This window comes from Macaca mulatta, chromosome 7 (assembly GCF_049350105.2).
Source record: "Macaca mulatta isolate MMU2019108-1 chromosome 7, T2T-MMU8v2.0, whole genome shotgun sequence".
In the NCBI taxonomy this organism is placed as follows: Eukaryota; Metazoa; Chordata; class Mammalia; order Primates; family Cercopithecidae; genus Macaca; species Macaca mulatta.
Window position 1 is genome coordinate 164,504,050 of NC_133412.1, and position 26,238 is coordinate 164,530,287.

General features: G+C 52.0%; 2 protein-coding genes across 9 annotated transcripts in view; both read right to left on the minus strand.

Moving 5' to 3' along the window:
• The window catches only part of GPR68 (G protein-coupled receptor 68), a 31,632-nt gene extending 17,904 nt beyond the window's left edge, over positions 1–13,728 (minus strand). The window contains exon 1 of one of the 2 annotated variants that reach the window (XM_015144374.3): positions 13,640–13,728. The gene's annotated coding sequence lies outside the window, so the exon portion shown is untranslated. Of the gene's footprint in view, positions 1–1,976; positions 2,087–13,639 lie in introns of those variants that run through there. The other variant, XM_077941620.1, reaches the window with a different exon arrangement.
• A 6,994-nt stretch (positions 13,729–20,722) lies between these two features.
• Positions 20,723–26,238, minus strand: part of CCDC88C (coiled-coil domain containing 88C) — a 149,756-nt gene continuing 144,240 nt past the window's right edge. For all 7 annotated transcript variants that reach the window (XM_077941623.1, XM_015144375.3, XM_015144377.3 and 4 more), the window contains one exon: positions 20,723–23,071. In XM_077941623.1, coding sequence (XP_077797749.1) covers positions 22,028–23,071 — 1,044 coding nt within the window. In that variant the 3' untranslated portion in view covers positions 20,723–22,027. The remainder of the gene's footprint in view (positions 23,072–26,238) is intronic.

A 26,238-nucleotide genomic window follows, 5' to 3' on the forward strand; every position in this document is an offset into this window, starting at 1 on the left:
AAATCACTTTAGGGCCTATCATGTGCTGGATTTATTCATATAATTATCTGATTTCAAATCTTTTCAAATTGTATAACAAGTCTTTGAGGTGTAGGTATTATCATCTCCACTTTCCCTAGGAGATACTAAGACTCAGAAAATTAAAATATCTTGTTTGAGGTCAACCAGCTAGGAAAGACGAAACAGGAATTCTGATGCTAAAGCTCATTCCTCTACCACCATCATCATCATCCTCATCGTGGCTGGTGCCAAGCGCTCCTCCTTCCCTCCAGGGTCTTCAGTCACCAGCCCCTCTTTGGGTCCACCCACTGAAGTCCACCAACCTCTGGACACCACCACACTTTGCATTTGTTTTCTTTGAACCTGTTTTCCACTTCGTTTCCTGTTGGCTGAGTCTTTTCTTCTGACAGTGTGCACCTTACCCAGAAGTGTGTGGTATGATAGTAATAATAAGAGTGGGCAGAACTGACATTCAGAGGGCATTGCAAGGCTTTCAAGGTCGGATTTCACCTGTGCAATCCCATAATCGCCCTACTATGATGCCCATTTCACAGGAAACTCAGAGGCTTAGAAAGAGACAACATGGGCTGGGTGTGGTGGCTCACACCCGCAATCCCAGCACTTTGGGAGGCAGAGACGGGTAAATCACTTGAGGTCAGGAGTTCAAGACCAGCCTGACCAAGGTGGTGAAACCCCGTCTCCACTAAAAATACAAAAATTAGCTGGGCGTGGTGGTGGGCGCCTGTAGTCCCGGTTACTCGGGAGGCTGAGTCAGGGGAATCGCTTGAACCAGGTGGTCGAGGTTGCAATGAGCCAAGATCGCACCACTGCACTCCAGCCTGGACGACAGAGCAAGAATCCATTTAAAAAGAAAAAAAAAATTGTGACTTGCCCAAGGTAATAACTCTAAAATATGGAAGAGCTCGGATTGGACCTAGACTATCTGGTTCTGGAACTGGGCTGGCAATACAGTCATACAGTCCACAGCATCCTCACTGTCCAGCTCCACTTCCACTGTTGAGCTCAGGAATCTGTTTCCCTCCCTCCTTTTGGAAGCGATCCTGTGTGTGGAGGTGGGGGCAGAGGGAGTAAAGCCAAACGTAACTACAGCATCTCAGATTTGCAGACTCTCAAACCAGCCTCACACCTCAGTGAGGTGACAATGGCTAATATTTCTTATCTCAGTTTTACAGAGGCCCAGCCACACAGCAAGTTACCTGCCCAAAGCTACACAGCCTCTGGCTCCAACGCAGGGCTCTCTCCCCTGCCTGTGCCCTTTCGCCACCGCAGCCCCTGTTCTCTAGCTGAAGGGCCACCTGGACCCTGCTGCCTCGTCGGGCCATTTGCTTGGTGGAGTAGCTGGGGGGGTGGGGGGCCTGCAACCAGGGACCCCACCCGGCGCTGCCCCTGCCGACCAAGCAGTGAGCCAGCTCTCCCCTCCTCTGTGGCAGGGGGTGCTGTCCGGGTCTCAGGGCTGCCCTGAGGGGCCGCGCAGATCTGGGGGACAGAAAGGCCCAAACGGACTCGGAATGGCCGGTGCTGCCAGGCTCTGGGAAATGAAGGGCTCGCGGTGTCTCGCACTTTTTGTGGGGGCGGGAGTAATTACCAGGTGGCCGCGGAGCCAGCCGAGGGGGCGGCTGCTAACCCGGGCGGCGACCGCAGGCGGAGACACCCCGCCCGGGAGAGGGACCCGGCCGCGCCGGCGCTCGCGGACAGACACCCGCGGTCCCGGCCACTACCGCGGCCGAGTCTCCCGCCCCCGCCACGCCCCGGCGGCCTCGGCTGGGGCGCGCCCCCGCCTCGCACGCGCACGCGCCTGCACCCGCACTGGCCCGCCAGGTTCCCGCGCGCTCGCGGGGCCGCTCCGGGGGAGGTGCCGAGACCCAGCCTTGGCCCGCGCGCGGTTTTCGGGGTCCGGCGCGCCGGGGACCCACAGGCGAGGCGAGAGGAAGGGGTCGGCTCGCTGGGACACTTACCTGCGCGGCGCAGGGCTGAGGCGCCGGCCACTGTTACCCCGCGCCCCTCCTCTTGCCAGCGCGCACGCAGATGGCGGGGTGGCCTGGGGACGTCCTCGGGCCCCTTCCTGGGAACGCAGGGCCAAGTTGTGCTCCGATTCCACGGCACCTCTGCATCGGGCACACGCAGCCCTGAGTGAGGGTCCACGCCCTGCCTTTCACCCTGACCACAGTCCCTAGGCTCGGTGCCTGCTTCCACTACCATCCTGCCCTGGGGGACAGGGTCTAGAGCACTGCGTGGGGCTCAGAGTGGGCCTGGCTGTAAAAGGACAAGGGTCCTTCTCCAGCCACGTCCACTCCCGGGTGCCCTGGCTATCAGCAGCCTCTCACCACAACCCCAGGGTGAGAAGCCTAGAGAACAGTCCAGGAGTAGCCTTTCTGTCCTTTTCCACGTCCGTGTGCCCAGCACACGCAATAAATGAAGTGCGGTGTTGCAGCTCTGGGCCTCTCTGCACCTGCCCTGACCGCAGCCTGGCCAGCCCAGCCTGGGGCTCTGCACTTAGGTTTGCAGCCCCCTGGGTCCCTGCCCGGTGCTCCCCAGAGCCGGAGCCTGCCTGCCACAGGGATGGCTTAGAGGACTCCTACTGACCTTCTTGATAATTCAAGAAGGCCTTAGTGCCCTCTGCCCCACATGCTCACAGATAATAGTAATAATAGTTCCAGCCCGCATCTATTGAGCTCTGCTGTGTGCCGGGCACTGTTGTAAGTACTTAATCGCATTAACTCATTTGATGTTCAGGGGTGTATGATGTAGATACTATTGTTATTCCCATCTTATACATGGGGGAATGAGGCACAGAGAGGGCAAACAACTTGCCCAAGGTCACACAGGTAGTACGTAGAGGCCTTGGGATTCAAATCCAGGCAGTTGGGTACAGAAGCCCTCTTCCTACCCACTTCCTGTCCCAAGCCACCCTTAGCTGTTTCCTTCTGCTTTTTCACAATTGCATACCTTTGTTCCTGTGGCCCTCCCCACTCCAGAGACCTCCTGTTTCCCATCTCTTGAACTCCTGCCTCCGTCTTAAGACCCCAAATTACTTCCCCTAGGGAGCATTCTTGGTTGCCCCAGGTAATCTGTGCTGAACCCCGCTGTGTGCCCTTAGCCCCTTTCCCAGCATTGCACTGCCCCGGGGTTGGTGGCACACAGCTGTCTCTCTACAGGGTCCTTGCTCTCAGCCCAGTTATCCTGCTCAAAGCAGGGTGCCCCCATTCTTATTTATGAAATGAATGTCTGGAACTGTCACTGCAAGAGTCTGCAGAAGCTTAGGCGGTTGTCAGGACAGATGGTTGCAGGTTAGGGACGAAGGGTGATTGGAACTGCAGGCAGGGGAGGTAGAAGGAGAGAGACAGCAAACATCTCACCTTCTGCTAACTCCTCTGGGTGGCTCAGCGCTCCACACGGTGTGACTTAGCCTCTAGGTGAGTCTCCGGAAGGATGGACAGTGGGTACGAGGACAGAAGGTACCCTGGCAGGGGAAGGCCGGGGAGCAGGAGGAGGGAGAGAGAGGCACAGGGAGTGTGGAGGCAGGGGGATTTGCTTTTCCCACTGGACACTACCCTAGCCACATCCCAGCAGGCTAAGAGGCTGGATAAGCCGCCTCTGCTGGTCTTCATTTTGAAATTCCTCCTTCTTAGAAAGTCCTCACAAATGGAATTTTCTGGATTGACTATTTATGCCATAAAAATTCACATCTGCTTTCTAAAAGTTGCCAAACTGAGTGTAGTTGTGAAGAGTTTGGCGTTGAAAGCCAGAGTGTTGGCATTTAAATCCCAGTGGTACTACGCACTAGCAGGGTGACCCTGGACAAGTCTTTTAACCTCTCTGTGCCCGTTTCCTCATCTGTGAAATGGAGACACAACTTCAAAAGAGGGCTAAGATGATTACATGAGTTAAGCCAAGTAAAGCCCTTAGCTCAATGCCCAGCACACATGAGGGTTCAATAGATGTTAACTGTTATTATCACTGCCATTGGACATTCCAAATATCGTCTTATTTGCAGCTCTTATCATTTATCTATCTATTTATTTTTGAAACAGGGTCTCACTTTGTCGTCCCCCAGAGTACAGTGGAGTACAGTGGCAGCTCACTGCAGGTGCAATCACTCTTATCTTTTAAATGCTTCCTGTGTCCTTAGTGCCTGTGCACAATCTCCTTTCATCCCCAGAACAAGTAGTTTTATTCTCTCCATTTCACAGATCAGGAAACTGAGGTTTCATAAATTGCCTGAGACCACTCAATTCCCAAGTGACTGAGCCAGGACTTGACAGGAGTTCCGACTCTGAAGCTGTTTCTTCCAGTGATTCTGTTCTGCCTCATCTCATCTCTCTAGGAAAGAGGTGGGCTCTTTTAAAGCTCATTGTCAGTTGCCAGATCGAGGACTCTGACTGTCAGGAGTACAGAGCATGCCCTGTAGAAAATATATTACAGAATGAATCCTGCCAGGGCTACCACACTGCACAACCTCAAGGGTGCCGTGCATGCTGTAACCTATCTGGTGGTCCCTGGAGTTGGCACAGTGTGCCAGTACTTGGTGGCCCTGTCTCCTGCCTCTCTTTTTCTTTTCTTTTTTTTTTTTGAGACAGAGTCTCTGTCACCAAGGCTGGAGTGCAGTGGCACGACCTCGGTTCACTGCAACCTCGGCCCCTGGGTTCAAGCAATGTTCATACCTCAGCCTCCTAAGTAGCTGGGATTACAGACGTATGCCACCACGGCCAGCTAATTTTTAGTATTTTTAGTAGAGACAGGGTTTTACCATGTTGGCCAGGTTGGTCTCAAACTCCTGGCCTCAAGTGATCCGCCTGCTTCAGCCTCCCAAAGTGCTGGGATTACAGGCGTGAGCCACCGTGCCCAGCTATGCCTCTCTTTTTCACCCCACATTCTCCGTTTACAGGTGCCTAAACATATCCATTGCCTTTCACAGTCTTGATGCTGTTAAATTAAAACAAACTCACTTTTGATTCGTGTTTCACTTTTTAGAGACAGACAGCATGGCTCTTATTATAGTTACTTAAAGATCTGGAACTGGCCAGTGGAGTCTGAGATGCTTGGGCCATTGCCAAAATACAGACTTGGGCATTTCTGGCCATGCTTTCCTTTAGAAAATGCGGGAGCTGGAGAACCATATAGAAATTCATCATGCTGCTTGCAAAGTCACTTTTGGCTGGGTTTTGCTATGTTTCTTGGTGTCAAGATGTCCAGTCCTTGGCAGAGGCAGCAGAATTTGTTGTTTTGTAAATAAAACCTGGCCTTACAAGCAACAAAACAGCTCACTGATGGTAAATTAAGCACATATTGTCTTCCAGAACCTTCCTGAGCCTAGAGAATGTAAATTATGACCCATGCTCTTGAAATGCTGATTGGAAATGCTGCACTAATAACTGTCTCGCCCACAGAAATTATCTCCCACATTGGGCTGGGCTCCAGAGACATGGTCTGAAATTCACCACCCCCAGTGCCAGTGATGCTTGTATCCATTTCTTCTTTTCCAGTCACTTGTGGTTTTTCTTTTTATCTTGGCATCTGTAAAGGCAGAATCTCTACACAGAGCCTGAGGACAGCTCATTCACTGCATTTCCCCAATGTCAAACCCAGAGTGACACACTGCAGGTGTCCAGAAAATGGAGCCAAAGGAATGTGTGAAAGAGGCTCCTGCACCAGCAATGTGCTGTGCACTTTCTATCCACCTATCCAGATCCAGTCTCCATCCCCCTACTCTAAGGATGATGTCACCCGGCTCCCTGCCTTCCAGCGTCTGCTAGATTTGGGCGATAGGAAGCATTAACTGGAGATCAGAGGATGGGAGGAGAGTGAAGACCCGGGAGTATTTATCCACTCTGCCGGGGTCACTTCAGGTTGGCTGCCTCCCTTGGCTGAAGATGTCAGCTCAGCTCCTGTTGGAGTCCCTCTCCTGCACTTCTCTCTCCCTTCCTCCTGCAAGCCTAGGGCTAGTGAGCTCCCGAGGCATGCCAGTCCCACCGTGTGGCACCATCCCTTAGCCCTGTCCACACCTTTGTGTTAAATTTTTGTCAATTACCCTGCTTGAGGGTGCCATCTGCTTCTTGCTGAGTCTGACTGATACAGAAATGGATGCATCAGATACATCCTCACTGCAAACTCATACTAGTGGAAGAATGTGCATATATTTCAGAATGTGCACAGATGATCTACTTTTGAAAATTACTGTTTTTCCACTTCGTTCTTCCAATTAGCACAGCTGGTTAGCCTTAGCGGAAATCTCTCTTTATCCCCTAAACAACAGAATGAGTTCCTACTTCCTCCCTCTGTTCTAGCGCCAGCTCATCTCAATCCCTGCTCAGGCCCAAGCCTTCTCTTGCTGATCCACCCCTGTCCTGTGCTTCCCGTCACCATGAGCTTTCTAGAGCAGAGCATGTGGCTGCAGAATCAGGTCGGAAACTTTCCTTCTGGAAAATAATTGCCGATGCTGAGTCAAGTTTCAGGACAGTTTCAGGCAGAAAGAGACTGGTTTTCTTTCCTAAGAGTTCTTGTTTTTGGCAACAACCACACTCCAACAGGCTGGGGCCTGAGCTGATTAATGGGACAAACTGATGACCACCACAAAGTTGCGTCTGCTCCGATCCAGCTAATCCGAGGGCTCTCAGACAGACTGTGACTAATGGGGACATCTGAGGGCGGAACGTTCGAAGGCCAGGGAGGAACAAGTCTAGACGAAGTGTGAGCACACACATCTGGAGGGCTGGGGAGCCCATGTCACATTCCTGGCTGGACTTTGGACTCCAGGAGGAAGGCTTCAGGTTGGGCTTGCTCAGGCTGAGGCAGTTTAGGAGAGTGGGAGTGCAGGGGACTTGGGCATCTGAATGCCTGGGTTTGAATTGCACATCTGTTGCTTTTTAGCTCTGAGAGCTCTAGCAAGTTATGTAGCCTCCCTGGGCCTTGGTTTCTGCTTCTTTAAAATGGGGTTAATAGTGAAGACTGGTGTAAGAATCACATGTAAAGGTGCTGTCAAGAAATCTGGTTGAAGGCTGGACATGGTGGCTCATGCCTATAATCTCAGTACCTTGGGAGGCTGAGATGGGAGGATCACTTGAGGCCAGGACTTCAAGAAGAGCTTGGGCAAGACTGTAGCCATAGCCATAGCAATAATCTGTCTCTATTTAAAAAAGAAGAAGAAGAAAAAAAGGAATGGAAATAAATGAATTAAATGGAAGTGTGGTTGACATAGAAACCAGGATACCAGCCTTGCCAGGTCCAAAAACAACAGGTTTTGCTGGGAAGGCACAAGAGGGGGCTTTGCTGACGGAAGGAGTGTGGCCCAGGCTGGGGCTATTCAGCTCTGTTTAGCCTCTGCCTTGGTTCTCTGCTTAGGGAGAACGGACCCAGTCCTGGCTCCTCCACTTATTGGCTATGTGACCATAAACAAGTGACATTCACCCTGTGCCTTAGTTTCCTGATACGTAAAATGGGAGTAATAATAGTACTGGACCAGGCACAATGGCTCATGCTTATAATTCCAGCACATTGGGAGGCCGAGGTGGGCAGATCACTTGAGGCCAGGAGTTCAAGACCAGCCTGGCCAACATGGTGAAACCCTGTCTCTACTAAAAAATAAAAAACTTAGCCAGGCATGGTGGTGCCCACTTGTAATCCCAGCTACTCGGGAGGCTGAGGCAGGACAATCGCTGAACCCAGGAGGTGGAGGTTGCAATGAGCCAAGATCGTGCCACTGCACTCCAGCCTGGGCAACAGAGCAAGACTCTGTCTCAAAAAACAAAAACAAAACAAAACAACAAAAAAACATTACTGCACAGGCTTGTTGTATTAACTAAGTATAAAACTCTTAGAACTATGCCTGCCCCTAGTAATGCTCAGTTAATAAATGTTAAGCCATCCCTTCTTCCCCTGATGCCCATGGAAGGCTTATGTGTTCCAATCTCATTTAAGGGTGTAGGCTTCTTTGTGGCAGTGAGCTGGGTAAATGGTGATTACTTTTCTTTGATTTGCTACGTAAGATTTGCCTTCCGTGGGGTTCATATGACTTGGTGTGTGGATGCTGGGGGAGGACAGGGATGGATTTGAGTGGTATTTGGCACACAGAAACTTTTCCAGCCTTAACTGCCTGGGACCCCCTGAAGAAAACCATTGGCAGCTCTCCCTTCAGCCCTCTTGGATCATGGCTTAGGTTCCTATAATGGGGTGTGGATGGTGTGGGAGGGTGAGAAAGGGCTGAAATGAGAGAGTACTGGCAGAGAATTTGTAGCCTATACAGAGGCCTTACCTAGAAAACCTTGGAGAAAATTCTCCTCCTGATCTGGGCTTCAGGTCTTCTTGGCCTGTTCCAGGCATCTTGAGGGCAATAACGGTGCCAGAGAGGCAGTGTAGCCTACAGGCCAGGAAGGTGCATCCGGGACCCCCACTGCCTAGGTTCAAATCCCAGCTCTGCCGCATGCCAAGTTATTTAACCCCTGTTCTTCATCTGTAAAACGACAATGATGGCACCTAACTCAGGGAGTGTTGTGTAATGTGCCCGGAGCAGTAAATGTCAGCTACTAGGAATATTCCACCAGCCAGTGTGTCCTGTGACTACGAGGGACAGCTCCTACTGTGGTAGGCAGAACAACAGCCCTCAAAGATGACTGTGGCCTTGGCTGGACACGGGGGCTCACACCTGTAATCCCAGCACTTTGGGAGGCCGAGACGTGTGGATCACTTGAGGTCAGGAGTTCGAGACCAGCCTGGCCAACATGACAAAATCCTGTCTCTACTAAAAAAAAAAAAAAAAATTAGCTGGGTGTGGTGGTGCACGCCTGTAGTCCCAGCTACGTGGGAGGCTGAGGCATGAGAATCACTTGAACCTGGGAGGCGGAGGTTGCAGTGAGCCGAGATCGTGCCATTGTATTCCAGCCTGGGCAACAGAGCAAGACTCTGTTAAAAAAAAAAAAAAAAAAAAAGATGACTGTGTTCTAATCCCTGGTACCTGTGAACATGTTACTTTACCTTACACATTAAATGGACTTTGCAAATGTGATAGAGATTTTGAGATGGGGAGATGATCCTGGGTTATCAATGTGGACCCAATGTCATCACAAGGGTGGAAGAGGGAGGCAGAAGAGAGAATTTGAGTGATGTAGGGAGGGGAGGGCTCCACCATCCATTGTCAGCTTTGAAGATGCGAGAGACCACAAGCCAAGAAATGCAGGCAGGCCTGAGACACTGAAAAAGACAAGGAAATGGAGTCTCCCCTGGACCTCCATAAAGGACCTGGCTGGCCCTGCCAACACCTTAGTTTTAGCCCTGTGAGACCCTATTCTGTCCTCTAGAATTCTAAAATAATGAATGTATGTTGTTTTAAGATACTAAGTCAGTTGGTGGTAATTTGTTCCACAGCAACAGGAAACTAATATAGCTGTTGAGACCCAACACAGTTGGTACCTGGAGGCTGGACCACGTGGAACCACTCCACAGTGTTTCCTGAGCACCCATGGTTTAAGTGTCACCCACAGCCCCTGACCTCTGGAGGGGAACACACCAGACTATGGAACTGAATGCGCCCTAGGTATGCATATCACCAGCGATGTAATATTCTGGGGCAAGAGGGCTAAGGGTGGATCCGTTGGTTTAAAAAGGCCTCTGGAGAAGCTGGACCCCGGACCCCTGGCAGGGCCTTGAAAGATGGAGGGTTTGGATGAAGACAGGGAGGAGGGCAGGGAGAAGAAAGGCATAATTGGAAGGGGCCAGCAGGATCCAAGTCAGGGAGGCTCACTCAGTTATTCATTCATTATTCATTCATCAGCTCATTTAACACCTGTGCTCCAGGCTATGGGGCCAGGGTGAGGCGGGTGCCAGGACAGTGAGGTGAACAAGGAACAAGGTAAACCTAGTGATTGTTCTTTTTTTTTTTTTTTTTTGAGATGGAGTTTTGCTCTTGTTGCCCAGACTGGAGTGCAACGGCACTATCTTGGCTCACCGCAACCTCTGCCTCCCAGGTTCAAGCAATTCTCCTGCCTCAGCCTCCGGAGTAGCTGGATTACAAGCATGCACCACCACGCCCAGCTAATTTTGTAGTTTTAGTAGAGACAGGGTTTCACCATGTTGGTCAGGCTGGTCTGTAACTCCTGACCTCAGGTGATTCGCCCACGTCAGCCTCCCAAAGTGCTGGGATTATAGCCATGAGCCACTGCGCCCGGCTCTAGTGGTTGTTCTTATGAAATTTATACTCAGGAGTGGAAGACAATATGCCATTGCAATGAAACATGGCAAGCATTACAGCAGGAGAGGTTTAGCTTGTGAAGGGACACATCAGGGTGGACTTCCTGGAAGAAGTAGCCCTTTAGTTGATAACAAGATTAACTGAAGGTTTCTTTTATATCACTCCAGGCACTGCCGGGCTCTCTGCACTTAGTGGGTGCTGACTGAAGGAGTCAGTGACTATTTTTGTTATTTACATCAGAGCCTTTTTTTTTTTGAGACGGAGTCTCGCTCTGTCACCCAGGCTGGAGTACAGTGGCATGATCTCCGCTCACTGCAAGCTCTGCCGCCTCCTGGGTTCACGCCATTCTCCTGCCTCAGCCTCCCTAGAAGCTGGGACTACAGGCACCCACCACCACGCCCGGCTAATTTTTTTGTATTTTTAGTAGAGACGGGGTTTCACCATGTTTGCCAGGATGGTCTCGATCTCCTGACCTCATGATCCGCCCACCTCGGCCTCCCAAAGTGCTGGGATTACAGGCGTGAGCCACCACGCCAGGCCTTTTTTTTTTTTTTTTTTTTTTTTTTGAGACGGAGTTTTGCTCTGTCACCCAGGCTGGAGTGCAGTGACGCGATCTCTGCTCACTACAACCTCCACCTCCTGGGTTCAAGCAATTCTCCTGCCTCACCTCCCGAGTAGCTGGTATTACAGGCGTGCGCCACCACGCCTGGCTAACTTTTTTTTTGTTGTTGTTGTTGTTGTTGTTGTTGTTGTTTTTTTTTGAGACGGAGTCTCGCTGTGTCACCCAGGCTGGAGTGCAGTGGCGCGATCTCAGCTCACTGCAAGCTCCGCCTCCCGGGTTTACGCCATTCTCCTGCCTCAGCCTCCGAGTAGCTGGGACTACAGGCGCCCGCCACCACGCCCGGCTCGTTTTTTTGTATTTTTAGTAGAGACGGGGTTTCACCATGTTAGCCAGGATGGTCTCGATCTCCTGACTTCGTGATCCACCCGCCTCGGCCTCCCAAAGTACTGGGATTACAGGCTTGAGCCACCGCGCCCGGCTAACTTTTGTATTTTTAGTAGAGATGGGGCTTCACCATGTTTGGCCAGGCTGTTCTTGAACTCCTGACCTCAAGTGATCCCTGCGCCTTGGTCTCCCAAAGTGGGAGTAATCCCAAAGCTGGGATTACCGGTGTGAGCCACCATGCCCAACACCAGTCCTTTCTGAATCTGTCTACTACACTAAGGAGAAAGCCTCATGTGGGTGCTAGTATGTCTTTAACACCACTCTCATTCTTGCTCATCTCCTTTTTTAGTCTAGAGAGCAGGCCTCAGGTATGTTCACAGGTGCTAAAGTTTAATAACACTGCTGCCTAGTTCCTTGCTTTTATTTGTTTTATTTGCCAAGTCCCTTGCTTTTATTTGTTTAATTACCTTCCTTTTGTGGGAAGGGGTACTGACTTTTCTATTTCTGGAAGTAGACTACAATTTCCTTTTTTTTTTTTTTTTTTTTGAGACGGAGTCTCGCTCTGTCGCCCAGGCTGGAGTGCAGTGGCGCGATCTCGGCTCACTGCAAGCTCCGCCTCCCGGGTTCACGCCATTCTCCTGCTTCAGCCTCCCGAGTAGCTGGGACTACAGGCGCCCACAACCGCGCCCGGCTAATTTTTTGTATTTTTAGTAGAGACGGGGTTTCACTGTGGTCTCGATCTCCTGACCTTGTGATCCGCCCGCCTCGGCCTCCCAAAGTGCTGGGATTACAGGCGTGAGCCACCGCGCCCGGCCATTACAATTTCCTTTTTAAAAATAATGTATTTGTGTAATAGAACCAAGAGTGGGATTTTCCCCCTTGTCCTGGAATTGACCACTGGGTCCAGGTCCTCTTTCGTGGTGGGGCCTGACTCTACTCCCTAATCAGGACTTCCACCAACAGCAGACCCCACCACCTCGCAGTCTCCACCCCACAACACACAGCCAGAACCGGGGCGGGGCGAGTAGGAACTGGGGTTAGAGGGAGAACACTTGGAGGCTCTGAGAGTCTCTGAGAGCTGGAAATGGGGCTACTTTGTTTAGAAGGTGGGTTACTATCTGCTCTCTCTCCTCAGTCAAGAGCCCCAGGGCTCAATCGGAGGTAACAGAATTTGTACCACAGGGGCCTGGAAATGATGAACTCTGCCCAGGAAGTTGAGGAGCACAGATGGAATCTGAAAATAGTGATGGTAAGACATAAGTTTAGAGTTTCCGTTTTTTGAGTAGAGGTCCCGCGGTAATACAGCTCCCATGGTAAAATATTCAAATGAAAACATTATGTATATAGTAGACATGGAACTTGAGGGCGCTGAGGTTTTTTGAAACTGATTAGAAGGGAAAACCAGAATGAACACAGCAAGAACAACATTCTGATAACAGCTATGATTGGAGGATAATGGGCAGGGAGGAGCCACACCTCGGGTGCCAAAGTAAAAAGCTCCTGGTCTGGAGGGCGGGAAGTCAGGGAAGCCTTCCTGGAAGAGGTGATTCTGGACTGAAACCCAAAAGCGACTAAGAGGGTATCCTAGGACTTCTCTCAGTGACTGGTGTGTATGATACAGAAGGAGCCCTTGAATGTTGATGGTGGGGGCTTAGGGCCTTCTCATTGGTCCAGGGGTGTATTGCTGGGGGCCACTTAGTTTGATTCTGATCATCTTGGGCAAGAAGGAGAAGCAGTGCAGACCTCCCACCGGTCACTCTGAATTACAGTCTGTTTCCCATGTAGAGTGTGAGTTACATGGGCAGTGAGCAGCTCCCTCCAGCTCAGACCAAAGCCCAGCAGAGTGCCCGTTTTGCTGAATAAATGAATGCGGGAATAGATGGAAGGACAAAACGAGGCAGTTAAACAAAATACTGTGTGAGAAGTATCTGGCACCAGGCGGACATTCAGTAAATATTAGTGTGCCCCTCCCTCTTCCTCTCGCCTCTCTCTTCTCTCTGGGCCAGGGTGGAATAGCATTTCCTCGGCTTTAAGGGATGCCACGGAGCCCAGACCTCCAGCCTGGGCCGGGGTCCTTGGATTCCTCCCACAGTGCTCCTTTCAGTGCCTCAGCTGCAGCTATGAAAGGTCATGTCCTCAGTGGGTCTGGACAGTGCTGGACTTTTGAGATGTGCCCCCACCCCAGGAGCCCTGGGCAAAGGAGCCCCTCTGGCCTGGCGTCCCCCCCAAACACCACTCCATGACACCCTCAGGGTGGGAAGTCCCTGGGCCTCAAGAGCCCCATCCATTTGTATCCTTTCCTAACACAGAGACCTACCCCAGTCCTTCTCCTGCTCCACTTCCCCCAAACGCCTTTATCCCACAGATCGGATTTGAATCTTCCGCCCCGGTAGCTGGCGGGGAGCCGCCCTCGCTGAAGGTCAGCCGTTCCCCGGTGCGTCCCCGCGCTGCCGCCGCCGTCAGCCCTCGCCCCGGCCGCCCGGCGCACTCACCTCTGTCGGGTCCTGGGTGCAGGAAGCGCGGCCGCGGCTCAGCTGGGCCCGCGGGAGGGAGTGGCAGCGGGGACGGCGCCTGCGGGGCGTGGCGGGACCGGCGCGGCGCTCGCCGTGCGGGGTCCTCGAGCGGGAGGCGGAGGCTCCGCTGCCCACCCGACCACGGGACAGAGCACCTGCACCCCCCACCGGCCTGGGGAGGGTGCGGCTCCCAGGACAGCTCCTAGGGTACCTCCCTCCCCCAGGGGCTCGAGGGGCCCAGGTTTCCCTCCCTGCGGCCAGGCTGGCTGGGTCCCTGCCCCTATCTATTTGTGGTCTCCGGGGGGGAGGGGAGATGGAGAGCAGGTAGCTGGTTCTGCCTGTGCTCTCAGATGTGACACGATGAACCCAACTTCGTGGGGCTGGGCCAAAACGCCCGAGCTTGGACAGGGGACATTTCTGCGCCTGACTTCGGGCTATGGACTCTGCCCGGTGGAGACCACTGTACCCCAAACAGATGGAGAGAGGACGGGCTTGCCCCCGGGCCTGGGGTCTATCATTCCGCTGGCGGACTCTTTCTGCTCTCTCTGGAGAAGGGCAAGGAGGGAGGGTGGAAGGTGAGGGAGAAGCCGGGACAGAGTTTCCCAGCCTCCAGACAAGCCCGAGTAGCCATTCTCTGTGCCCTGTGCGGGAAGACCACGTCTGTCAACCTAGGCTCTTCCAGAGCTGAGTTTGGGGGCAGCTGAGTCTTGAGGAGGCTGGGTTGTTCTCCTCTGAGCCTGCCACTGGGCCTGCCTCAGCAGACCTTCGTAATGGGATCCCTGTGACCATCCTGCACACCTGGTACCCCTCTCTCTGAGGCCTTTCCTGGGGCTGGCAGGGCAGAAATGAGAGGGAAATGGCCTAGGAGACAGCCAGAGGCTGGCATAGCTGCATGCACCTTAGGACGGTCAGCTCCGCAAAGCCTCCAGCTTCTCTTCTCTTCTCGTTCCTTCTTCTCCTTTAGTTACTTCTGCTCAATCATTCAGACTCTTTCCCCGCAGCCCATCCCTAAGAGGTGGTGCTCCCTGTGCCGAGCAGACCTGTGCTGGCTTGTGAAAGCACATCCGTGAATTTCCAGGAATTTTGCAAGCCCGTTGTTCAGCACAGCCATCATTAACAATTAACCTATGTAAACCTACCATCAGGTAACTTACATGAAAAGCAAAGTGAACACTCAAGACTCCCCACTTGCTAATTATTTTACTTTTACCCATGCTTTCAGGTTACACCTACTGTATCTGTATGGTGGTGATATCAGATCATGAGGTACATCTCTTTCTGGTGAAGGAAATCCCAAAATATTTCACGCCAAAATATGGCTCCCTGGTATAATGAGAATTTTGAATTCAACACCCTTAGAGATCAATAAACTGGAAAAAACTTTTCCCCTATCTACAAAAAGAAAGGACTGAATCACCAAGGGCAACAGTTGTTCTTGTTCTCACCCCGTTATCTCGTCACTCGTTACAGCAAAGACAACTCAGAATGTAACCACATCTGAACAGACCCTTTTTCAAGACAGTGACTGTTTCCAAGGATCATATAAATTCCAAATAATTTTACAAGTTACTTGCTGTTCCCCATCCAATCATTCTCCCTAGTAATCACGTATAGCCCCTCAATAGAATTCTTCTCCCTCTCCCATAACCTGTTGTGCCAGGACCCAAGCCCCCATTCTGTCTGGAACCTCAAGACAGTATATAAGTTTCTGGACTTCACTGGAGTGGGTCTAGTCTTTATTCTGAAGGCTCTCGTGTATACCTGTTCAATTTGTCTGCCTTTTCTCCTGTTAATCTGCCTCATGTCAGTGATTTTGCAGGGAATGCTTAGGGGCCAAGAGCTTCCTTGGCCAGTTCCATGTTAAGTGATGTGTTCTGTGTTAAGTGATGTGTTCAGTGCTAGCAGCCTGACATTGGCCATGGTGAGAGTACTTATACCACAGAAACTGGTAAATGCTATAAACTTGGGCTTGATTTATGTTTTTTTATTGTCTAGTGTTTCTAGACTTCAGAATGATAGAGAAGATGTCTTGGGTGAATATTATGATACACAAATTATATCTCAATTTTTAAAAAATTGAGGCCGGGTGCAGTGGCTGACACCTGTACAATCCCAGCACTTTGGGAGGCTGGGGCCGGTGGATCATGAGGTCAGGAGTTCAAGACCAGCCTGGCCAAAATGGTGAAACCCTGTCTCTACTAAAAATAGAAAAATTAGCCCGGTGTGGTGGCAGGCGCCTGTAATCCCAGCTACTCGGGAGGCTGAGGCAGAGAATTGCTTGAACCCAGGAGGCAGAGGTTGCAGTGAGCTGAGATTGTGCCACTGCACTCCAGCCTGGGTGACAGAGCGAGACTCCATCTCAAAAAAAAAAAAATTTAGATTTTTTAATTTCAAAGATTGAGATCAGTTTCATGTTAAGTGATGTGTTCAGTGCTGGCAGCTTGACATTGGCCATGGTGAGAGTACTTATACCACATAAATTGGTAAATGTTATAAACTTGGGCTTGATTTATGTTTTTTTGATTGTCTAGTGTCTCTAGACTTAATAATAATAGAGAAGATGTCTTGGGTGAATATTATGGTATGTAAATTATATCTCAATTTTTTAAAAAGAGTGTTGCATCTGTAGCCATTATAATGGGAATAGTACAAAAAATTGAGGAAATATTTTCAGCATTCAGAAACTACCACTTGATTAAACAGTTACTCATGTTTTCAGTGAAGTTCTGACATACATCTTCGACTTGTTTCCCTTTCATCTTACATGTTAAAAGAAATTACCAACCACGTTTGTGTTGGAGCTACGCTCATTTGTTAGTTGCAAGCACAGGTTGGCTACAAATACACCCGTTTGGCAAAAAATCAATGAACTTTCTACAAGAATCAATTGGTTGTGTGGATTTTACAATAATTATTATTGTATGTTTTATTATTTGTAAATTGTTACTGATGATAAAGAGTCAAACTCTGGCCAGGTGTGGTGGCTCACGCCTGTAATCCCAAAACTTTGGGAGGCCAAGGTCGAGGGATCACTTGAGGTCAGGAGTTTGAGACCAGCCTGGGCAATGTAGCAAGACCCCATCTCTACAAAAAATAAAGAATTAGCCAGGTGGCATGTGCCTGTAGTCCCAGCTACTCAGTAGGCTGAGGCAGGAGGATCACTTGAGGTTTCAGTGAGCCGTAGTCATACTACTGCACTCCAGCCTGAGGGACAGCGGAAGACCCTGTCTCAGAGGGAAAAAAAATATCCAGCTGCAACTTGGGTATTTCCCAGCCAAGAGGTCACACACCACACCAACGCAGAGGGTGGGGCCCTGGAACTCAGGAGGGGGCGTGATCCGGGGTGCTCTCTTAGCCACAGGGCCCCATGGTACTGCTGAAGGGGGCTGTGGCTTGGGATTGGCTGTGGAGGTGAGCAGGGTCTTAGCGTTGAAAGCAGCTGATAGAGTAACAGGACACAGGGGAGAGTGAGGGGAAGGCCAGCATCCTCTGGATGCGTATGGGGCAGGTGTGGGGAGGAGGCAATACAAAGAGGCCTCGCTTTGGAGAGGGAGGATGGTGAGCTGTGTTGGGTATGTTGAATTTGAGGTGTGTTTGGGACATGCAAGTTGGAAATCCAGATCTGGACTTTTGGAGGAGAGGCAGGGGCTGGAGATACAAGTTTGGGCCTTCTGGGAATAGGTGGTAATTAAAGTCACGGGTATGCCTGGGCTTGATGAAGTATGATCAGGGGGCTGGGTGTGCCTTGAGGGGAGCCTGTAGAGAGGACCTAGTCTGCAAAGGGCTGGGTGTGTGTATAGAGCACCTTCGACATAAGTAACTCCATCTTAGAAAAAGACTCCATCTTACATTTAATACGGCACTTCGCCAACAGGGACCGCATGTTTTACCTGATCCATAAAGACTGCATCCAGCCAGATAACGACATAACCAAGCACACTCCTCCACTATCAGTCCTCACCAGAAGACTCTGTGGCCATAAAAGGAGCAAGACTTCAGCAGCTTGAAATGGCCATCTCAACTGACACCATCTTGCTGTCACTCGTGATAAGCACCCAGCATCTCCCACCGAAGGCTCTGCCCACATTAGTGACTCTGCTATTAACAGCCAAGATGCGGAAAAAACCAAAGTGTCCATCAACAGATGAATGAAGAAAATGTGGCACATATACACGGAGTACTACTCAGCCATAAAAAAGAATGAGATGCTGTCATTTGCAACATGGATGGAACCGGAGCTCATTATGTTAAGTGAAATAAGCCAGGCACAGAAAGAGCAACTTCATGTCCTTACCTATCTGAGGGCGCTGACAATGAAAACAACTGAACTCATGGAGATTGAGAGTAGAAGGATGGTTACTAGAGGCTGGGCAGGGTAATGGGGTGGGAGCGGAGTGAGGATGGTTAATGGGAACAGACATATAGATAGAATAAGACCTAGTATTCACGCCTGTAATCCCAGCACTTTGGGAGGCTGAGGCGGGCGGATCACGAGGTCAGGAGATCGAGACCATCCTGGCTAACACGGTGAAACCCCGTCTCTACTAAAACTACAAAAAATTGGCCGGGCGAGTTGGCGGGCACCTGTAGTCCCAGCTACTCGGGAGGCTGAGGCAGGAGAATTGCTTGAACCCAGGAGGCGGAGCTTGCAGTGAGCTGAGATCACGGCATTGCACTCCAGCCTGGGCGACAGAGCGAGACTCTGCCTCAAAAAAAAAAAGACCTAGTATTTGATAGCACAAGAGGATGACTACAGTCAAAAATAACTTATTGTACAATTAAAAATAACTAAAAGAGGCTGGGTGTGGTGGCTCACGCCTGTAATCTCAGAACTTTGGGAGGCCGATGTGGGCAGATCACCTGAAGTCAGGAGTTCGAGACCAGCCTGGCCAACATGGTGAAACCCCATCTCTACTAAAAATACAAAAATTAGCCAGGTGTGGTGGTGCAAACCTGTAATCCAAGCTACTCGGGAGGCTGAGGCAGGAGAGTCACTTGAACTCAGGAGGCGGAGGACGCAGTGAGCTAAGACTGCGCCACTGCACTCCGGCCTGCACGACAAAAGCAAAACTGTCTCAAAAAAAAAAAAAAAAAGAGAAAGAAAAAGAAAAAAGAAAGAAACAAAGAGAAAGAAAGAAAGAAAGAGAAAGAAAAAGAAAAGAAAGAGAAAAGAAAAGAAAAAAAGAAAAGAAAAGAAAAACAGCGTCAATGAAAGTCTGACCTTGTTGAAAGACACACTGGTGTGTGGACCTGGTTATGCCTGACCTCCCGCTGCTCACAAGTGTGGCCAGTGTGGAGGGGAGTGTTCTAAATAGGAAGGTCCCCTGAGTCAGGGCACCTCCTGAGAAATGACAACTAGGGCCGATAAGTTGCCTCTGGATTAGTGACCTTGGCAGGAGCTCTCTTGTGGAACCAATGGGACCAAAAGCCGGCTGGAGTGGATGGAAGAGTAAGGGGAGAGCCCGAGGCAGCCAGACCAGTCGGCTGGAGGGTGTGACCTAGGACAGAGACAACCGGCAGAGGGGAGGGGCCCAGATTCCCGCCCCACCCTCAGGTCCAGGATGTGACCTGTGAAATGTGGGATGTGAGGAAAGGAAGGGTCCAGCTCGAATCTCAGGCCCCTGAGGCTGCAGAGATGGTCCTGGGAACAGTGAAACTGGGCTGATGAGGGCAGCAGTCCCAGCCTGAAGGTCAGGAGACGCTGGGCTGGAGGTCACCTCCACAAGCGTTCCCCGCGTAGGGAGGGTGGGGTCAGGCCTGAAGGGGGAATACACGACAGGGGAGTGGTAGAGGCAGAATCCAGGGCTCTGCCCGCATCCCTGATGTCCCCGGGAGGGATGAATGAAGGGACAAAGGAGCAGGCAGCACAGATCTGTCCCAGAGGGACAGAGAAGCGTGCAGCAGAGGCTGAGGGTGCCAAGAAGTGCCTGGCCAGCTGTCAAATATTGCAAAGGCCACACAGGATGAAGACTGCGGGTGGCCGCCACTCAGTCTGGCTCAAAACAGCATGGATGGCAGTTTCTGCGGAGTGGCCAGATACAAAGACAGATTGCAGAGCCTCGGGGAGAACGGGCAAGGAGGGAAGAGGAGAGAGCCAAAAAATAGGTTTGTGGGAAGGAAGGAGACACTGAGGCAGCAGCTGGACAGAAAAACCTCAGAAGAACCTTGGTCAGGCGTGGTCATTTTCATGCCTCCCCTTCCCTCTCTTCCTCCTCCCCACTATGCATCCGATTTCAGTATCTGCAGCCCCTAAGGTCCAAATTCCAGATCCAGTATTTACTGGTTGAGTAGCCTTGGGAAAATCACAAGGAGCCCCTGCAAGCTGAGGTCCTGTCACGACATGAGATGAACGCCATAGCAAAATGGGATTCTTCAATTATTTTTGAGATGAGGTCTTGCTCTGTCGCCCAGGCTGGGGTGCAGAGGCACAAGCCTGGCTCACTGCAGCCTCGACTGCCAGGGCTCAAGTGATCCTCCCACCTCAGCCTCCCTAGTGGCTGGGACTACAGGTGCGCACCACCACACCCTGCTATTTTATTATTATTTTTTTTTTGAGACAGGGCCTCACTCTGTCTCCCAGGCTATAGTGCAGTGGCACCATCACTGCTCTCTGCAGTCTCGACATCCCTGGGCTTAAAGCATCCTCTATCTTCAGCCTCCTGAGTAGCTGGGACTGCAGGTATATACCACCACGCCTGGCTAATTTTTGTCTTTTGTAGACAATGTCTTGCTATGTTGCTCCGACTGGTCTCCAGCCCATTCCATGCCCCCTGCGGTGGTGGGGACCCATTAGAAAAACAAATAAAACAGGATTCAATTTATGCGAACTTAAACACACCTGGGGAGGGGTGGAACGCTGTCACATGACAAGAAATCTTTGTCCTTCACATTTGTCTCTGGTTGCACGTGTAAAAGCTTCCCCCGCCTAGTGGCAAGGAAAGTGGTGGATTCCAACTGTGGAGGAAGGGTCCCCAGGGTGCAGAGGGAGGGGCACAGGGAGCCGCAAGTCCCCAGAGGCCCACCTGATGCTAACAACGTGCAGTGAGGAAAGCTAGAAGGCACTTCGGTTCCATTCCATTTTATTACAATCCTGTCCTTGAGTTCCAGAACGAACGGCTATTTAATACACAACCCCAAACACTCCTAAAATGGATCTTGTTAACATTCAAAAGTCTCCCATTTCTTTCTCAGTATATTAAATCAAAAGGGAAAAAAATCTTAAAAAAAAAAATCAATAGGTTTAGTTCACCCCAGGAAAAGCACCTTTACAACAGGAAACTAAATTGTCAGGAATCTGACCAAAGACACAAAGCAGCAGGTGAGAGTCCTGACAGAAGACAGGGACTCCCACTGGAGCATAAATAGATCCCCCCCCAAGTATACATATTTCACAGGAGTGTGTACATATATATGTCATATATTAAAAAAATTGGTTTCTATACCCAAAAAGTTACTCAGAAATAAATCAACACCCCATCTGAGACTGGGGAAGTCGGGTGCTGCAGCCAGGTTATACATCAAGCTTGCACCTCGCTCTGTGCGGGTGACCCCTCGGTGCACTGTGCACACTGGCCTGGAGGGGGCTGGATGGGGGCCTCTGTCCTGCCCCCCAATCCCCAGGCCTGGCAGATCCAGTGTTTGCAGAAAAGTGAGCCAGGGAAATCTAGGAAGGCAGGTAGCTGTGTGGTCCCCAAACCCCCCGGTGCAGAGCTCAGGAGCCAGCCAGCTGGAGGCTGGGGGCAAATGGCCAAGGCCACCACCAGCTGCCCTGCAGGCTGCCCTGGGTCCTGGGGTAAAGGGAAGTGCTTGGGAACCCAGGAATGGAACAGCAGCACTCTCACTTTTTACCAGCAGGCCTGCCTCTGGGGTCTGCCCAAGGCCCTGGAGACCTTAGTATTACCAGTCTGGGCTTCTCCTGGGACCCAGTGGCCTTTGGGAGAGGGAGTGGGCTTTTCGACCCGCCAGGCCTGAGCCTCGTGAGCCTGTTGTGTGAGTGTGTGTAAGCTTAATGGAGCTCAACACATTGCAAATGAGTGTTCTACTGGGACATACCGGAGACGCGTCTGCTTTGGGGGAAGTCAGTTTGTCATTGCATCCTAATTTGTCCCCGTGCTGACGTGGATTTGTTCCAAAGATATCAGCTGCTGGAAGCGGCAGACACAGAAGACACGTTACACACCTGGAAGCGTAATCCTCTCGGGACTTGGCACAGTGTTTCCATTCACAGAACAAACAGCAGAAATGCATGGGAACCCCTTTCCTCATTCCAAACCCTTTCCTGACACCGCAGGCAAGCAGGAGAAAAGGCCGTGAGAGTCAGAAGGCGTGTCAGTAGTTTTCAGGTTTGCAAGCTCAACCACGAGACAGTCACACGCAGCCGTACTCATACCACACGGTCTGCGGGTCCCCGCCTGGCTCCGGGGAGGCGGGAGTGCTCTTGGACATGCTCCCTCGACTGCAGTCCTCAGGGACCCGGCCGGGGTGGGGAGCCAAATCAGAAGACCGACCTGGGCTCTTGGCCGGGAGCCCCTCGCTGCTGCCCTGCCTCAGGACCCCGTCTCCCTCTGAGAGGCTGAGCCCCGCCCGGACGGGGGCGATGGTGGCCACCTCTCCCGAGTGTGGGGGCGCCTTGGGCTTGGTCCTGGCAGCCGGGGCTGCAGCAGGTGAGAAGTGTGGGAGCTGGGAGTTGCTGCCACTGCCAGCAACAGCAGTACCAGCACCTGAAGTGGCAATGGCGGGGGCTGTGGCAGACTGATGCAGGGGGGCCAGCCTTTCCTCCTTTGGGGGAGCCAGGGAGAAGCGCCTCGTGTCCAGCGGCCGGCTGCGGGGACCTGGGCCCTGACAAGAGCTGCCAGCCTTTCCCACAAGTGGGGTCCGCTCCCGGGCCAAGCTGTGGGAGCTGGGGGGTGCTGGGCTTTGCAGGGTGTGGCTGCCTGTCTCTCTGCCCCCTAAGGCCTCAGGAGCCCCCAGCTTCTGAGGGGACTCCTGTTTGCAGGCCTCTGGCCCGCTGGCCCGGAGAAGGTCAGCTGAGGCCAGGCTGAAGGCCCGGCTCAGGGAGGCACTGCGGCTGGCAGGTGCGTGGGAAGTTGGGGGCACCGGAGCCTGCCGGGGTCTGCCCAGAGACAGGCTCTGGGGAGGCAAAGCCTGTCTCGGGGCCACGCTGGGTGGGGCCACGCTGGGTGGGGCCTCGGCCTCAGTCAGTCTGAAGTTTGGCTTTACATACTGGCCGGGCTTCAGCGGCCTCCCCTCCAAAGTGGGGGTGGCCATCTTGACGGTGGGGGCCACAAAGCTGGTGGGCATCTTGGTCCCTTCTTTCTTGGCAGGTGGTCCTGGTTGGCCTCCGATGGCTGGGGGATCGCTGGCCTTTCGAAAGTAGTCACCCAGCAGGTCATCCCGGCAACTGGGAGTGTCCTATGGATAAGAGAGTGAAGGGTGGAGGTGGGCAAGAGGGTTGGGCGAGTCCTCGAAGCCTCCTCCCACCCAGGATGCCCCCTGAGCAGCCCACATGGCTGAGACTGTAGTTCCTGCCTGCCTTTTCCAAGGCACATGTGCCACCCCCGCCACACACATCAGCCCTGGGACCGGACGGTGAGGGTGGATGAGGCAGCATGGGACCACCAGGAAAGAACTCCAGATTCCCCCCAGGCAGCCCCCTAACTTTACACAAATAAGGAAACAGACCCAGAGAGGGAAATGGCTTCCTACAAAGTGAGTTAGTTTCCCAGAAACCCCGACTACAGCTGACCGCTTTGGTCTGTCTGGTTTCCACCAAGCACAGCAGGAACTAGAACCCTGGCGGGTATGAGCAGGGCCTTCCTTCCCCGGTCACCCCGGGACATCGTAAGGACTTCACCTCGCGCCACCGAGAGCAAGAGGAACAAGAGCAGCTCCTGAAACGCCGGAACCTTCATTGCCACTCAGACCTCTCTGGGCCCGAGAAAGGGAAGAGAGAGGCAGAATGGGGGTGGGAGGGGGCGGGGGACAGAGAGGTACAAATGGAGTCTGTAAGTGTCCAGAAGGGGGAATGGTGGGGCTGCACAGGGAAATGAAGACACTGGGATGGCCCAGCCGCCACTCTGCTCCTGCTAAGCTGCCCCCCAGGCTCTGCTTCCCCTGCCCAGGGAGCAGCTGTCCTTTGCCACCACCTTGGGAACAGGCAGAGCCACGGGGCCAAGGGTCTATGGCCCCGCTCAGGGAACTGCAGCCTTCTGCAAGCACAGCTTCTCCTGAGGTTGACATGGATGAAGAGGAAGAGAAGTGACTTCATGGGGGATGAGAGGCCGGCGGGTGTCAGCCAGAAGGTGGGTTGGTAGCTCAGGAGCCATCTGCACCTGCCAGCAACTCCTGTCCCACAGAAACATCTGGACATAGTGCCACTGGACAGAGATGCATCTGCTGTTTTATGCTAGTTTGATGCTACACATCTTGGGTGGGTGTCCAGTAAGACCCGTGATATCCACAGGTACCTTTCATCACCTGTGGGGCCACGTGCTGTTCTAGGAACCACATGTATAATTGCAAAGAAAGTCATTTAATTCTCAAAACGGCCCTGCAAGGTTGTTGGAAGGCTGTGTGAAGGCAAGGCAGCAGGCCATGGAGGTTTGGCAGGTCACGCGTCCAGAGAGAGGCAGACCCAGATGAAAGCCTGCGGCTGCCTGGCTCAGAGCTGCTTTCCACTCCACCAGGCTCCTCCCTGCACACCTCAGAGCCGTGGATACCCACCCTCCTGGCCACACAGGGAGCCCCATCTTGCGACACTCCCTCCCTGCATCATCGACGCCCAGAGAGTGAGGGCGCGGTGGGCATACCGTCGTCATTTCCCTGGGACGGGAAGCCCCTGTGTACATTAGGGGCTTTGTGCGTCAGGGGTACCAGGAGGGAAGTCAGGTATGTCAGGGATAGGGGGTTAAATATCCCAGGCAGAGAGAGGGGGCTGGCTCGCTGCATGCCAGGCATCCGCTTTCAACAGAAACTGCTACAGCCAGACTGTGTTGGTCTCACTGAAGCTAAAAATGGAAAGGTAACAGTACAGGGAATAGGAAATGGGGACTGTGAGGACGAGTCTGAGCTGAGCAGGGAGGGGCCCCACTCCTCGCTCAGGACCTGCCTGCCAACATCTCCAAAGGGAAAGGAAACCATCATAAGGGGCATATGACAAAAAAAGACTGAGAAGGAAAGCCTTCCAGCCGCAGGCCCCCCAATTTCTGGAGTGTTCTCATTCAGGCCATTAGACCAGCAGCCTTTTTTTTTTTTTTTTTTTTTTTTTTGAGACAGAGTCTCACTGTGTTGCCCAGGCTGGAGTACAGTGGCACAATCTCGGTTCACTGCAACCGGAGCCTCCCAGGTTCAAGAGATTCTCCTGCCTCAACCCCCTGAGTAGCTGGGATCACAGGCGCCTGCCACCATGACCCAGTTAATTTTTGTATCTTTAGTAGAGATGGGGTTTCACTATGTTGGCCAGGCTGGTCTCGAATGCCTGACCTCAAGTGATCCGCCCACCTCAGCCTCCCGAAGTGCTGGGATGACAGGCGTGAGCCACCGCTTGGCCTAGACCAGTGGTTCTTAAACCATGGTGCCTACCCAGCCGCAAGACCATTATCTAGAATTTATAAAGATGCAAATTGTCAGCAAGCCCAACCTCAGACCCACTGATTCAGAAACTCAGGGAATGGGTTCTGTGGTCTAGCAAGGCCCCCAGACGATTCAAAGGCACGCCTGAGTTTGAGAACCACAACATTAGACCGCTAACGTCTTGGGCGCAGGCCCTCCTTTGCTTTTCTCAGCTTGGCTTTTCCAGCTCTTTGCACAGAGTAAGTGCTTGGGAGACAGAAATATTTAAGTGAAGGAAGGCCAGGGCCATGTTTCATATTTCTGTGTCAACTGCAAAGCTGGGCACGGCGCATGCAGGCAAAGAACCTGCTGATGAACTGGTTTGCTTTGTTTTTCAAGAGCAGGCACCAGGCACACTGCTTAACGTACGATAGTAGGTGCTCAATAAATATCTATCAAACACATACTTGCTTTTCTGTGTCACTGTGTCCTAGTAATGCAGGTCACAGGGTTTACCAGAGAGCTAGACAAAGTCCAAATGTGTTTAAGGGTAATGAGATGGAAAGATTAAAAAAGACTGAAGTTTTTTTTTTTTTTTTTTTTTTTTTTTTTGAGACAGAGTCTTGCTCTGTCGCCCAGGCTGGGGTGCAGTGGCCGGATCTCAGCTCACTGCAAGCTCCGCCTCCCGGGTTTAGACCATTCTCCTGCCTCAGCCTCCCGAGTAGCTGGGACTACAGGCGCCCGCCACCTCTCCTGGCTAGTTTTTTGTATTTTTTAGTAGAGACGGGGTTTCACCGTGTTAGCCAGGATGGTCTCGATCTCCTGACCTCGTGATCCGCCCGTCTCGGCCTCCCAAAGTGCTGGGATTACAGGCTTGAGCCACCGCGCCCGGCCAAAAGACTGAAGTTTTAAGAATCCTCAAAAGGGCTCAATTGCAGACAGTGAACTACATTCACTCAGTAACCCAACAGCTCATGTGACGAAATTCAGAGGGAGCACTTTAAAGATGTATGTGCAGCTTCAAAAAA